This window comes from Diceros bicornis, chromosome 17 (genome assembly GCF_020826845.1).
Source record: "Diceros bicornis minor isolate mBicDic1 chromosome 17, mDicBic1.mat.cur, whole genome shotgun sequence".
Taxonomy (NCBI): Eukaryota; Metazoa; Chordata; class Mammalia; order Perissodactyla; family Rhinocerotidae; genus Diceros; species Diceros bicornis.
In genome coordinates this window covers 35,386,867-35,401,233 of record NC_080756.1, presented here as the reverse complement: position 1 = coordinate 35,401,233, position 14,367 = coordinate 35,386,867, and the positions used below count along the sequence as shown (strand labels likewise).

At 38.5% G+C, this 14,367-nt stretch overlaps 2 protein-coding genes across 7 annotated transcripts in view; both read left to right on the top strand.

Moving 5' to 3' along the window:
• Positions 1-10,723, top strand: part of PPFIBP1 (PPFIA binding protein 1) — a 166,987-nt gene extending 156,264 nt beyond the window's left edge. For all 6 annotated transcript variants that reach the window (XM_058558598.1, XM_058558597.1, XM_058558596.1 and 3 more), the window contains 9 exons: positions 183-333; positions 1,016-1,127; positions 1,529-1,617; positions 4,794-4,916; positions 5,447-5,572; positions 6,170-6,358; positions 7,631-7,810; positions 8,668-8,733; positions 8,872-10,723. In XM_058558598.1, coding sequence (XP_058414581.1) covers positions 183-333; positions 1,016-1,127; positions 1,529-1,617; positions 4,794-4,916; positions 5,447-5,572; positions 6,170-6,358; positions 7,631-7,810; positions 8,668-8,733; positions 8,872-8,958 — 1,123 coding nt within the window. In that variant the 3' untranslated portion in view covers positions 8,959-10,723. The remainder of the gene's footprint in view (positions 1-182; positions 334-1,015; positions 1,128-1,528; positions 1,618-4,793; positions 4,917-5,446; positions 5,573-6,169; positions 6,359-7,630; positions 7,811-8,667; positions 8,734-8,871) is intronic.
• Positions 10,724-11,119: 396 nt separating this feature from the next.
• REP15 (RAB15 effector protein) lies at positions 11,120-12,461 on the top strand. The gene has a single exon (XM_058558600.1). The coding sequence runs from the start codon at positions 11,392-11,394 to the stop codon at positions 12,100-12,102; it is 711 nt and encodes a 236-aa protein (XP_058414583.1). The 5' UTR covers positions 11,120-11,391; the 3' UTR covers positions 12,103-12,461.
• The last annotated feature ends 1,906 nt before the right edge of the window (positions 12,462-14,367 follow it).

The window sequence follows — 14,367 nt, the reverse complement described above, 5'->3', positions numbered from 1 at the left end:
GTGGTCTTACAAGGTAACTTTCAACTCCAGTACCACTTCTTCCTCCAAATATATACTAAAAGTTAAGCTTTTGTATCACCAGTGAATTTCTATGTCTGTTGAATATATAATTGTTCAACCCTGATCATAAGCCACAGATTGTCTTTGAGTTGTTTTTCATGCAATTGTTCCTTTTCCTGTAGTGACTTGGATATGCCATTTGCCAAGTGGACCAAGGAGCAGGTTTGCAATTGGCTTGTGGAACAGGGCTTGGGGTCCTACCTGAATTCTGGCAAGCACTGGATTGCGTCTGGCCAAACGCTTTTGCAGGCATCTCAACAGGATCTAGAGAAGGTGACTGCTTCTCTATTTTGTTTACACAATGGAGACTGAGAGAGAGAAAGAGAATATGAATATAGGATTGTTTTGTACTCCAGAAAGGGGAGTGGGTGGAGTCAGTAAGTGCTCTTGAAAAAGCTTGTGTTTCCTGCTTCACGCTTCTTTTATCTCACGGTTTTAATGATTCCTTTATGGAACACTTAAGCAACTGGGCATTTTAATGAAAAATAATTGTATAACCATAATAAACCTTCAGCTCGTTTTTCTCAAAATCGTTTTTTGGCTTTATCAATGTTTCATCTTCTCAATGTAATATATGCAATTCAACTTCACTTTGCAAAAGGAAAAAAAAAAAGTCCTATATTTTATGTCCAGTTATTTAACACTTCTTCCCAATTATTTAACATTTAGTACAAAATAAGAGTAGAATTCCTGTTGTTGTGCTACAGTTCATATCTTGCAAAGGAATGAGCCTAATAGGGAATGTCTAACATAACACTGAAATAACCGTAGTGGTCTTGGCTTTCTGGAGCCTTCTGTTCAGTAACATTTTACTAGCTGAGTTAGTATTCTGATTTAATGTAATTATTGGGTCTTTAATTCTAGCTTCATTTTGGAGGAATTTGCATCTTTTGCCAGTGGCGTCTAGTCCATGTTGGCAGAATTATAAAGCCAAAGTTTCTGTTTATTATTTCAGGAACTTGGAATCAAGCATTCACTTCATCGAAAGAAACTCCAGCTGGCACTGCAAGCCCTGGGATCCGAAGAAGAAACCAATCACGGAAAGCTGGATTTCAACTGGGTCACTAGTAAGAGGTTTTTAAATTCATGAATGAATGAATGAATAGAGAGAGAGCAAGAGTGCTACTTTTTCTTTTTCTTTATTTTTTATTTTTTGAGGAAGATTGGCCCTGTGCTAACATCTGTTGCCAATCTTCCTCTTTTTTTTTTTTTTCCTCCCCAAAGCCCCAGTACATAGTTGTGTATCATAGTTGTACAGTTGTAGTTCTTCTGTATGGGACACCGCCTCAGCATGGCTTGATGAACAGTGAGTGGGTCCACGCCCAGGATCTGAACCAGCGAACCCCGGGCCGCCGAAGCAGAACAGGCAAACTTAACCACTACGCCACCAGGCTGGCCCTGCTTTTTCTTTTTAATCACAAGAACAGGTGTTCTGTGGCTTGTAATGACACTGATTTCCCTCCTTTAGGATGGTTGGATGATATTGGTCTTCCCCAGTACAAGACCCAGTTTGATGAAGGACGAGTAGATGGTCGAATGCTCCATTACATGACTGTTGTAAGTGATTCATTCCTGGGATTTGGAGAAGTAAAATTAAAAAAAAAAAAATCCAGAAATACAGTAAGGAAAATACGGTGTTTCGCAATGATTCCACCAGAGGTTGCTTTAACTCGAGCAGTGGAGTGGGAATATTTCCTGTTAGGTTGAAGTTGTAGGATCTGGTGATTGCAATAGCGTTGGGAAAATTTGAAACCCTGATTTAAGCTACATGAAACTGAATTTATACTAAGCTATCCGGAAAGTTGATTTTATGTATTCAACAATGTAGACATTGAAGTGTACACTTTGAATGGGTGGATCTTATGGTATGTGAATTATATCTCATAAAGATGTTTAAACAATAGAGAGAATGTAGAGTTTTGAAGCTCTGGCAATTTCGAAGTTGTATATTCCTATGTGCAGTGACCACTCAGAAGAGGCTACCCTTCTGACTTGACAGCCACAGGGCCTCGTCTTCTCTCTTCCCTTCCACTTTTGAGAACTGTTACCTGAAACCTTTCACCCTTCTTACTTCAGCCCAGTTCTGCTAGGGCAGGAGTCACTAGGGTAGAGAAGAAGCAGGGAAAGGGAGACTTTCACTCTGTTTCCTTCATTATTGTTTCATATTTCTAGCCTTCCAACCGCTCAGTAGAAGGGCTTTTCCCTACTTTATAAGAGTGGGGAGAAATGGATTCCAGGAGAACTTGTTCTAGATTCCATAGTACCATTCGTGTTCTACCTAAGATACTTGTATTTAAATGGCCTTTGGGGAGCTAGGCTATGGATCCAACTACCACAAGTATCTTCTTTAAATAAGTTGAAAGTTTCGAACAGCTAACTTAAATAGGAATTTTTCAATATCAGAGAAATCTGGATTTGACCCCATGGGGTTTGTTTTCTTCTCTGTCATTGAACCAAAGTCCGTGTCTTGATGGGCACACGTGTAAACCTGCATGTAATAATGCTAGCATGTGGTATGTTGCACAATTACTGTATGTCAGGCACTCTTTCTTTTTTTCTTTTTTTTTTTTTTTTGAGGAAGATCAGCCCTGAGCTAACATCCATGCTAATCCTCCTCTTTTTGCTGAGGAAGACCGGCTCTGAGCTAACATCTATTGCCAATCCTCCTCCTTTTTTTCCCCAAAGCCCCAGTAGATAGTTGTATGTCATAGCTGCACATCCTTCTAGTTGCTGTATGTGAGATGCGGCCTCAGCATGGCTGGAGAAGCGGTGCGTTGGTGCACGCCCGGGATCCAAACCCGGGCCGCCAGTAGCGGAGCGTGCGCACTTAACCGCTAAGCCACAGGGCCGGCCCTCAGGCACTCTTTCAAGCACTTTACTCATATTCATACTCAAGTCCCAGCAGCCCTTGAGTTAGCACTCTTATGATCTCCAGTTTTCAGATGAGGAAATGAAGGACTCGAGAAATTGGGTAACTCAACCAAGTTTCCACAGTTAGAAAGTCGTAGAAAGTCATAGAGCCTTTGAACCTGGACTGTTTCCAGATCCCTGCTCTTAATAGCTCATTAGTCTGCCTGGAACAAATTCAGTAAATATTTGCCTGCCTATCTAGGTATACGTATGTTTCCGTGGAAGTGTAAGCAAATTCAGGCTTAAAATCATAAAAAGCATATGTATAACTTTCATGGCTATAAAAGAATGAATTACCTTAGGAAATTTGACCCCGTAAGTCCTAAGTCACAAAAAGTCTCCTTTAATGTGGTATCCTGGATTGGATCCTAGAACAGAAAAAGGACCTAGTAGAAAAACTGGTGAAATCTGAATAAAGTCTGTAGTTCAGTTAAATTTTATTATTGTTTGTGTTAATTTCTTAGTTTTGATGACTATATCTTGGTCATATAAGATGTTAACATTAGGGGAAGCTGGGTGAAGGGTTTAGGGAACTCTATGTACTATCTTTGGCAACTCTTCTATAAATCTAAAATTACTTAAAAATAAAAGTTGTTTTTAACCCCCCTAAAAAATCTGTTTTGATTTAAAGGAAAACGTCCTCTACTTTTAAAATCCCTTAAACTAAAATAATTAACATTTTATTTACATTATAAATATTATGCATTTAGATTTTTTTTAATTTGATAAACTTTAGTTGAAAATAGCCCACATGGGAATCTTTTGAATGGGCATCTCAATCTTAGATTAAAATATGTTAAATGCTCTTTCTAACTTACCATAAGGCACTACCTTTAAGAAATTAATCCAGAAAAAATTCAGGAAATAATTTTTGCTCAGTTATTAGCCTTAAGGCTTTAAAGTGATTGTCCAATACTTTTATTTAAAAAATATTTCTATAATAGATTAATTTTTTTTCTTTTTTTTCCCCCCCACCAGAAATGTGTTATCAGTAAGGTGTGCCTAAAATGTACATTTTCCTTGTTTATCATCTGGATGTGTTGGGAAGTAGACTGGTGCTTATCTTGACACTACTCCCCAAGTCACCTTCTTCTAAAATAATTTGTTTTGGTGTTTGGTATGTTTGAAATGTTCCCAATAACTACAGACTGGTTGAAAGTTACTCCTTGAAGGAATTGACTGGTAATATATGTTGTGACTTGTAACTTCTTCATTTCTCTTCTCTTCTGAACTCTCACCAAAGCCTTTCCATTGATTGACATAGTTTTTCCAAAATTGTTCACAATGTCTGCTAGATAAAGCATAATAATCTAGAACTAGAAGTTTCTTGAGGCTGGGGGGTGGGGGTAGTATAACAGGAGCATTCTTCTGTTTTCCCCAAAATTGTGATATGCCTTAGCTCAGAAAACCAAGCCTCAATCGTCAATGAACATCGCTTGCTCATAGCTTTCTGCTTTATCAAATCAAATCAAAGCAAATCATGTTTTGTAATGACTCAGTGAGTGCTGTTCAAGCTGTGTTTTTTGTGGGTTGCCACAATCCTATCTCAGAATGTCTGGAAGAGAGAGAAACAAGTGGAAGTCGGCTTCAGTTGGAACAACATGAATTTTGGTTTTCTTATATATTGGGGTCCTGCAGAGGATTTTGACTGGAGTAGGAAAAAGGGTTCTAGGACTAAATAAAAGCTTTGAAAACACTGACAAGCCCTCAGGGCCTATTGGTAGAGGGGCTCTTCTACTTTTATTTACATTTTCTGAGATTCCCCTGAGAAGGTCCTCCTGCTAGGCCAGCTCAGTGAGCTCCTCTTTTGTTCTTTTTTGCAGGATGACTTACTGTCTTTGAAGGTTGTGAGTGTGCTACATCATCTCAGTATCAAAAGGGCCATCCAGGTCCTGAGGATCAATAACTTTGAACCAAACTGTCTACGGAGGCGGCCATCTGATGAGGTAGCATCTGAGGCTGAGGTTTACACAGCGTGCACTTTCCATGCATGTGACTGTCTGTGTGGAATCTAAGACCCCTTTCTTCTTGGAGCCTGCAAGGGAAAACTTCTGGTTCCCTCGGAGCCTCAAATCCAGCCTCACTTACTTCTTAGGCTATGTTCTCCTATATTCCTTCCTTTCCCCCCATGATGGTTCCACCTGTATAACTGAAGCTAAGGATTATTTTTTAATTACCTTTCCTCAGGTGTATTTTATTTTCCTGCCTCCTTAAGCCACAGAGTTAAATATCACTATAAAGACTTCTCCTAAAACATAGCTTTATTAGTGTGCGAAAAAGCTTAAAACTCTGTGACATAGATTTCTTAAAAGAGAATTCAAATTAGCAAACACCTTTTCACCCTTTCCCTAAACATTTAGTGGGATGTTGATTAACTCTGCTCCTTGGGGCAGACATTTTAGATAGAACATACAGGTTTGATATTTGGAATCCCATAGTCAATGACTGAAGCTCTTGTGGTTGTTTGTTCCCATAGAATAGCATCACCCCATCAGAGGTTCAGCAGTGGACCAATCATCGAGTGATGGAGTGGCTGCGCTCTGTGGACCTGGCAGAATATGCCCCCAATCTTAGAGGCAGTGGTGTCCATGGTGGGCTCATGGTAAAACTCTGTTTTAATTTAAAATTGACTTCTTATCATTTTGTTTCCATTAGTCTAATGAATAGGATATTATCAGTTTGTTTGTCATAATCCTAAAGTCTTCTAACTGAATCCTTCTACACTATTTCTAGTGAATCTTTACTTTCAGAGTATTTTTTCTCTATGTTTTTTATTTATATCACATAACCCTAGATCGGATTTAAACTCATTTCTCTTTTGTTGTCCTCTTTTATGTTGGAAAACATCTGGCCACTGGCTATCATATGTTCATGTTTTAAAACCCCTGCCAAGTTACAGATTATATTTCTGCACGTTGATGTTGCATAAGGAATTGGCCTCCAAAGGTATCACTTCAGAGAGGTAGAAGCCCTAACTTTGTAATGACTGGATGCCAGGACTAGCTCTACTTCTCACTAGGTGGGGCAAAATAAAGAAAAGATATGTAAACTGAAGATCAAAGTCCATACTCTGTCTATCTCACTGGGCTATTGAGAGGGTCATTGGAGATAATTAAATGAAAGAGCTTTGTAAATTAAAAAGCACAATGCAGACATGTATGATATATGGTGCCTTAAACAATCTTAATTTCTCTTATAGGTTCTAGAACCTCGCTTTAATGTAGAAACAATGGCTCAGTTATTGAACATCCCACCAAGTAAGACCCTGTTGAGAAGACATTTGGCCACTCATTTCAACCTTCTGATCGGTGCTGAGGCCCAACACCAGAAGCGTGATGCCATGGAGTTGCCAGATTATGTACTCCTAACAGCTACTGCCAAAGTGAAGGTTGGTTCAAGCTTGCACCATTTAATAATTGCCTATGGCAAAGGCTCAGTTTTGACTGTTACCTGACTATCCCATTTTCTGGGATTTACTAAGTTTTGTGGGTGGGTTGAAGGTACATGCATCTTTAAGAGTAATTAAGAAAATGCACTTTTTAAGGTTTCCTTCTGGAGGAATCTTTGCTCAAATCATTTACTTTATTAGAGTTAACAGTAATAATGATTATGGTGTTGGCTTCTGTAAGCGATACGTTGCCTATGCAGACAGCCCATGACTTGGGCCCAAATATTGATTGTAGTTGTCCTATGGATAAATCAAGTCTAAGAGGAGAATTTCTTCTCATACAGATTTAGCTGATCTGGCTTGTAATTGACCAACCTTGCAAGTTAGGAAAAGATACTTAATAAATGATTCAGGGTAGACCAGCAAAGAATGGATATTTCCAGATTTACCTGGATTCATGGATCATACCAAATTCAGATTATTTTTTCTCCTTTTAATTCACTCTGCTGAGTCTGTTATCTCAACCAGCTTGATGTGGAGATGGAGTTTATTGGCTCCTTCACAAATATGTACCAACTTCTTTTTTTCTTTCCTCCGCCTGCCTGATACTTTCTCTTGAGCTCTCTTTCTCCCTTAAAAAATGTGTGCCAGATTTGAAACTTCTGAGAGATTCTGTTCTATTTAAATTCTCGGCATCAGCCTGATCACCATCTCCTGAACAGATAGTCTCGGGGACTATCCAGTGACTAAGACGGAGTTTCTCTTCTAAGTATCACCAGAAGTTCTTTCTCCAAAAGAGCAGGGATTCTTTTAGCCAGTCACCAGTCCTGTTATGGAAGCATAGCAGGCATGCAAGATAATCGTAGCCTCACCCAAAAAGAAAATACAGTAAGGACCATTTTCTTTTGCTGATCTTAGATTGGAAAACCTTGCAAAATTGGATTCAGCCCTGAGAAAGCTCATTGCATTAAGTCCTGTTTAATCAAAACTAAGGCTCTTGGCATATTTTGCTTATCCCAGTGACTCCCCAGCTAGTTGGTGTGAATAAGGAGAACAGGCTTAATCTTCTGAGATTCACAATAAGGATCATTTATCATATTTGGATGCATCAATCATATGCATAGGATGCCTTCGTTTTTGTTATATCAGTATAATCATCCAGTTGCTTTTCTCAATAGATGGAGTGAATAATTAAATTATATATGTTATTGGTCCCTTGTTATATGAATTTTATCAAATCCCTGGATGTTTTTGTTTGCTTTTCTTTTAAAGCCAAAGAAACTTACCTTCAGCAATTTTGGGAACCTGAGAAAGAAGAAACAGGAAGATGGGGAAGAATATGTTTGTCCAATGGACTTGGGACAGGCATCAGGAAGTACATCTAAGAAAGGCTTTAAATCTGGTTTGGACATGCGCCTATATGACGAAGATGATTTGGACCGGTTAGAGCAGGTAAAATGCAACACTGTATACCTATTTTACAGTCCTTCCAGCATTGAAATACTAAACGGAAACTTTGTGCACTCTGTCTACTAGTCAAAGAAGTTTTCTTCAAATACCTAAAAATAAAGATAATAAAAAAATAAGGGTGAACGGTTAAGATTGCTTACAACATCCCAGGCACTGTCCTAAGCACTTACATATATTAACATTCATGCTAATCCTAAAACATAGAAAGTATTGTTATCCTCATTTTAGGGATAAGGTAACTGAGGCATAGAGAGGTTAAGTGACTTATCCAAGACAGAAGAGCTGAGATTCCAAACTGGCAGGAAATCTGTGTATTAAAACACATGAGGAATGGACAGGGCCAGCCCTCGTGGTCTAGTGGTTAAGTTAAGCGTGCTCTGCTTTGGCGACCTAGGTTCAGTTCCCAGGCGTGAACCTACACCATTTGTCTGTCAGTGGCCATTGCTGTAGTGGTGACTCACATACAAAAAGAGGAAGATTGGCAACAGATGTTAGCTCAGGGTGAATCTTCCTCAGCCAAAAAAAAAAAAGAAAAAGAATGGACAACTCATACTATGTAGCCTTTTCAGTATGAAGTCATGGATCTGAATATTGCCTTCTAATCAGCAATCCTTGGTGCCATTGTCAATGTCAGAGCATTAGGCTAGATGTGCCAGTAAAGTGTTTCTTCTAACTTTTAATTTCCAATTGCCATAGTGAGAGGAGCTATCATCAGAAGTGTTCTGTTGCTCCTATCCCATTCAATACCACTTGCATTATTTCTTCTTAGACTTTTGCTCATTTTGCTGCACTTGAAATTATGCAAATAAGTATGTCATGTTATGGTGTCCTCTTTACAGATGGAAGATTCAGAAGGGACAGTGAGACAGATAGGTGCATTCTCTGAAGGCATCAACAATCTGACAGTAAGTTTGTAAAATGAATTTAAAATGTTACTCTAAAAATATCTTTGAAAAGAACCCCAAAGGACCGCATGCATAATGAAGAACGTGTAGTTCTGAGGTCTTGGCTCGCCCTGTGACCCCCGTCTCCTTGTTTTCCAGCACATGTTAAAGGAAGATGACATGTTTAAAGATTTTGCTGCCCGTTCCCCCAGTGCCAGCATTACCGACGAAGACTCAAACGTTTGACCGCACCTAGATGAACGTTAGAAGCCATTCGTCATTTTCCACTTTATTTCTCAAACATTCACAGTATATACCACAAGAAACAGATTGTATGTCATTTATTGTACAGCTTCTGCTCACTTAGAAGTGGAAATGGAAAGCAGAGGATACGTGCCTATTCTGAAGTTGCCATGAAAAATGAGACACTGGTGAAAGAGAGTATAATTGTTTTTCCTCTATTTAATGTAAAAATCTGTGATATATTATATTTAAAGTGTTGCATTTAATATGAGTATTTTACCATAGTGTTTCCATTCACGTTCACAGCATGGAGGGTTTGAGAAGCAGTAACCAGTATGTGAATGATTTTGTCACATCAGTGTGACGGCACTGCAGCCACCGAAGCAGGACGTTATATGCTTTCAAAATCAATACGTGGAATTTCTTTGAGCATTCACTGTGCCCACTAAATGCCAGCCACACCTCCACTTGCCTCCTTTTGTGCTATTTTTATATATTTTTCTAAATATATGTAAATATTTAGTACATAGAAAATAGAACTTTTATTTTGTGGCCTAAGGAAGATGGTAAAAAGATCACATAAAAAAAAAATACAGTGATCAAAATTTTCATATACCAGCTGGTTCTTGGAGAGGTCAGGATGATCTTTCTCCACAACTGAATTTTAATAATGTTGATCATTCAGACTAAATTAGTATATATTAAATACTCCTTCTTTGATGACACATCGCAAAATTGTTGAATAGTTTTTTAAGAATTTCAACCTTAATCTTGGATCCTTTTACCTCATAGGAAGAACTTGAGGAAAATTTAAATACTATTAACTTGAATGCATTCAGAAGCTCCCCCAAAATTTATAGAATAATTTCTGAAGAAACAAAATCAAAACAAAAACCTTCACAGTATTAAATTTCTTATTTTCCTCTTTGCTAAATATATCCTTACATCAAAATACTAACAGTCTGCCTAATGTTATTAATTGTACATTTCTCGGGCTTTCGAGGGATGAGATTTTTTTTAAAGCTGAATATTTGTTTCAACATTTTATCTCAGAGTTCAATAACTCTGAGTCTGCAAAATTAGTTTTATAATGGCTATATTGTGATGATAAAATGTAGTTCATGTTTTTTGGTAGCACAGGGCCCAAATATTCTTTATAAAGAATATAGAAAGCTGCAGCAAAAACTGTTACTGTTTATTATTTTTTTAGGGACATTAGAAAAAATATTCTATTTTTTATTCAGTACTACGTCATTACTCATGATAGCCAACTGTGGTAAAGACAGGTTCTCACAAATTCACATAGGGGTGGGCAGTTCAATATATGCCAGTGGACTTGCTTATAAACTATATTTGAATGTCAGTGGTATGGTCTTTCAAGTTATCAGCAAGTTATGAAGCTTTTCATCAAGGAAGTTGTAATACTAAATTACTATTTATTCATACCTAAAATGATCTGACGCTAATAATAATCTTTTGCTCCCTACCATTATTTGGTGACTGTATTGGACTCCTATTGTATTTGGGTTTTATTTTAATGTTAATATATGCCACCATTTGAAAAACAGTTTGTTATCTGAACCTGGTTAAAAATACCCAGAGACTGTTATAGATGCCAAATATTCTTTATTCAGGACAATGTAACATAACTGATGATATGTGATAAGGTTAAAATTTTTTTGATGATATATATTTTATTTACAAAATATTATACACTGCTGGTATTACCATATGAAAAGAAATAAAGTCAATTGATAATTGCCTCATATTTTTATTGTCTGTTACTTTATTTTCCTTTGTTCAGAGTAACCAGCAGGGTTTATGTCTGATGTAGAGAACAATAACACAAACTCTTTACAATTCACAAACTCCCATAAATTTGTTTGGGTGGGGTTTATAACATGTATTGACAGATACAAATTTGAGGCCTTTGAGAAACTTTTGTATGAAAGGAAACATAGACAGCTGAGAACTGGGGGATGAAGTATCGTGGCAGAGGGGATATTGAAAAAACAAAGGGAATGACTTGCCTGCACAGCTGAAGAAGTTACTTGTAGAAAGAGGTATATGGTTCGTCAAAGAACTAAATACTATTTTTAATTTAACTAAAATTTGAAAAGAGGAAACATCTTGGAGGAGATTACCAAGTATTAAAAGTAGAGTGAATATAACTAGAGAAGAACAGATGTTTTTTTGTGAAAGTTAATGTCTCTAACTTAATAAACCAGGAGGAGTGTGTGTGAATACAACACACCCAGTTGGCAAACAGGGAGACCTCGCATGTTTGTTTAGGTGTGTGTATATATGCTTAGCTATACCGAGGGAGCTGTAGAGTTACAACACTGGGACCCCATTATCAGATGTGACAGCACTACAAAACTTTTACTCTGAAAAAGAAGTCATTCTGAATGAGGCTCTCATGTTTGTGCAGAGAAAATGGGGCAAAAACCATCACAACAGTTGGCTCTGAAGGACAGCAACGAGGCTCTCAGCATCTGTGAAGTGGTCACTGAAGCTATCATCCATGCAGCTGAGAAACTGAAGGAGTATCTGGGATTTGAAGCCCCTCAGAGCAATCTATGCCCAGCTTCAAACACGCTGAATGAGATCTTCTTAATCCACTTCGTCACTTTCTGCCAGGAGAAGGGAGTAGATGGGTGGCTCACTACCACCAAGATGACCAAGCACCAAGCCTTACTGTTTGGGGCCGACTGGGTTTGGACCTTTTGGGGAGCCGATAAGCAAATAAGGCTTCAGCTGGCAGTACAGACTCTGCAGATGTCTTCCCTTCCTCCTCTGGAATCTAAGCCTTGTGACCTCTCCAATCCAGAATCCAGGGCAGAGGAGTCTTCCAGGAAGAGAAGTAGATTTGATAAGCTGGAAGAATTCTGCAACTTGATAGGAGAGGATTGTCTGGGCCTGTTTATCATCTTTGGTGTGCCAGGAAAGCCAAAGGACATCAGAGGAGTTGTCCTGGACAGTGTCAAGAGGGACACAGTGAGGACCCATCTGCCAGGAGGGAAGGCTGTGGCACGATTCGTCCTGGAAACTGAAGATTGTGTCTCCATCAGAGAGCTGCTTGGAAACTGTCTGAGTAAGAAAGACGGGCTGAGAGAGGTGGGCAAGGTTTATATTAGCATCCTCTGAACTGGATATGTGTGATGAGACTGGCCTGTAAGATGAAAAGAAAAAAATACTTTATTCTGATAAGCATGTTCATCCGCTCGCATCATCCCAGCACGGATTCCCCCTCTTCTTCCTCCCCCCATGGAATGAAATGATCACCCAGGTCAAAACACATTAATGTCATGATTATGGAAAGGAAAAAAAAACTAGCCTATATTGCAGGGAAAACTTGCAATTTAGCTTAATCTTTCATTTATTTATTCAATAATAGGAGAGGATAATAAAGTCACCCTTAAAGTTTGATTTGCCAAAAGAACAAAATGTATCTTTGTTTGAAATAATGAGTCTAGCACTTGAAGTGTAAAGTCTGTTTTTACTGCTGTGGGTGGGAAGTGGGTAGAGTGAGGCGGTGGGTAAGACTACAGAATAGGTTTACTTACATTTGCAATACCAGTTTTAATTTAGGACTCCTAAGCAAAAGCTCACACCCCTCTCTTCCTCTAACCCCTGCCCTTACTTCCGCTTCATCCCAAGCTGCTTCCTCTGCACAGAGGACCCTAGTGGGATTCACTTTGGAATCTGCTTGAGTGTTAGCTTTACCTACGATTTAAACACAGTAACCCATATAACCATCCCTCGTAATAATGATTAACATTTGTTTAGCCTTTGCAGTAAGGAAAGCGTGTTCACATATAAAAACCTTCTTTGCGTAAAAGCCTGGGTGGGTAGAAGCAAAAAATGCTTAAAAATGTAAACGGAGGATAGATACATTGACACATGATTGCTAAATGCCTGTTACCTGTTAGGCCCTGTTCTGTGCCCTGCCAATCCAGCAGTAAAAAGAACAAAGTCCCTACTCTTGGGGAGTTTCCCTCTTAGTGGTAGAAGACAGACAATAAACAAAGATATGTACATATATTTAAAATGCATATTTAAAAAAATATATCAGGGATGCTGTAAAGAAAAATAAAACCTGGGTAAGAGAATAGACAGTGAAGGAGGTGCTATTTTATATTGGATGGTTAAGGACGGCCTCAGTGAGGAGGGGGGAATGGACGAGAGATCTGAATGAAGAGAGAGCATCAGTGCAGATATCTGGAAGAGAGTGTTCTGGGCTTGGGGAAGTACAAATACAAAGGGCCTGAAATGGAAGTGGATTTGATGTGTTTGAGGCATAGCAAAGCAGGCTAGCGTGGATGGAGCAGGGAGCCAGGGGGAGAGTGATAGAAGATGAGGTAGGAGGAGTAGCCAGCAAACAGATCAAGCAGATCTTAGTTGTAAAGACTCTGGATTTCATTCTTAGCGGTATGGGGAGACAAATAGGTAGATCTGATTTACACTTTAAAAACTTCACTTGATTGCTGGGTGGAGACTAGATTATAGGGTGAAAAGAGTGGACACAGAGCCCAGGGGGACAGCTAGGAAGCTGTGATAGTAATCCAGACAAGAGAAAAAGGGGTCCTGGACCAAAGTGGTAGAGGAGGAGGGGTGAAGAGGTCAGATTGAGGAACAGTTGAAGGTAAAGCACACAGTATTTGCTGCTGATTGCGTGGGGGATATTGAATATGTCACAGTTAGAATCCTGTATTTCCAAACTTCAATAATAAGAATATACACAAGGGCAGAAATAAATTTGCCTTTGACATTCCTTCATTCCAGGAAACCAAAAGATCAAGAAAAGCATTTTAGCCCTTTGCCTTCGGTAAAGTGAAACAGGCACAAATAGGTGCAGGAGACACCTCTTGAAGTTGTTAAGCAATAATTATTCTTATTTTGAATGTGCCTGGAAGATTATAATACCCAGTCAATTAATGTTTCCTTGGCACATAGTGACCCCTGTCTGCAGGAATGCTGTATAGAATAAGCTATCAAGAAAGGGGCGTGGTAGAATAGAAAGAATATTCAACTTGGAATCAGATGGGGATTTGAGTCTCAGTTCTTTTAAGAGCAGAATCTAGTGGCTTAACTCTCTGTTTTTTCATCCGTAAAATGCGAATGCCTTCAGCTAATTCAAAGGAGACCATGCTGTGACAATATTTTCTATACTAAAATGTAAGCTTACCAAAATTTTGAAGAGTCTAGAACATATTGTAAGCATTCGTGTTATAAACAGCTGGAAGCTATAAATCAAAGACTCGTCTTTTTTTTAAATGAAAATAAAAATGTGAAGCTTGCTGATTCTAAAAATACTGTATTCTCATTTATTATTATTTTTTAAATCTGCATTCTGGTGTAAAAATTCAAGTACAGAAGTGAAGAATGTTGAGTCTTCAGGAGTCTTACCTC

Bases quoted from the DNA above. Each gene is read 5' to 3' on its own strand.
- REP15 (XM_058558600.1), top strand. From the start codon at position 11,392: ATGGGGCAAAAACCATCACAACAGTTGGCTCTGAAGGACAGCAACGAG.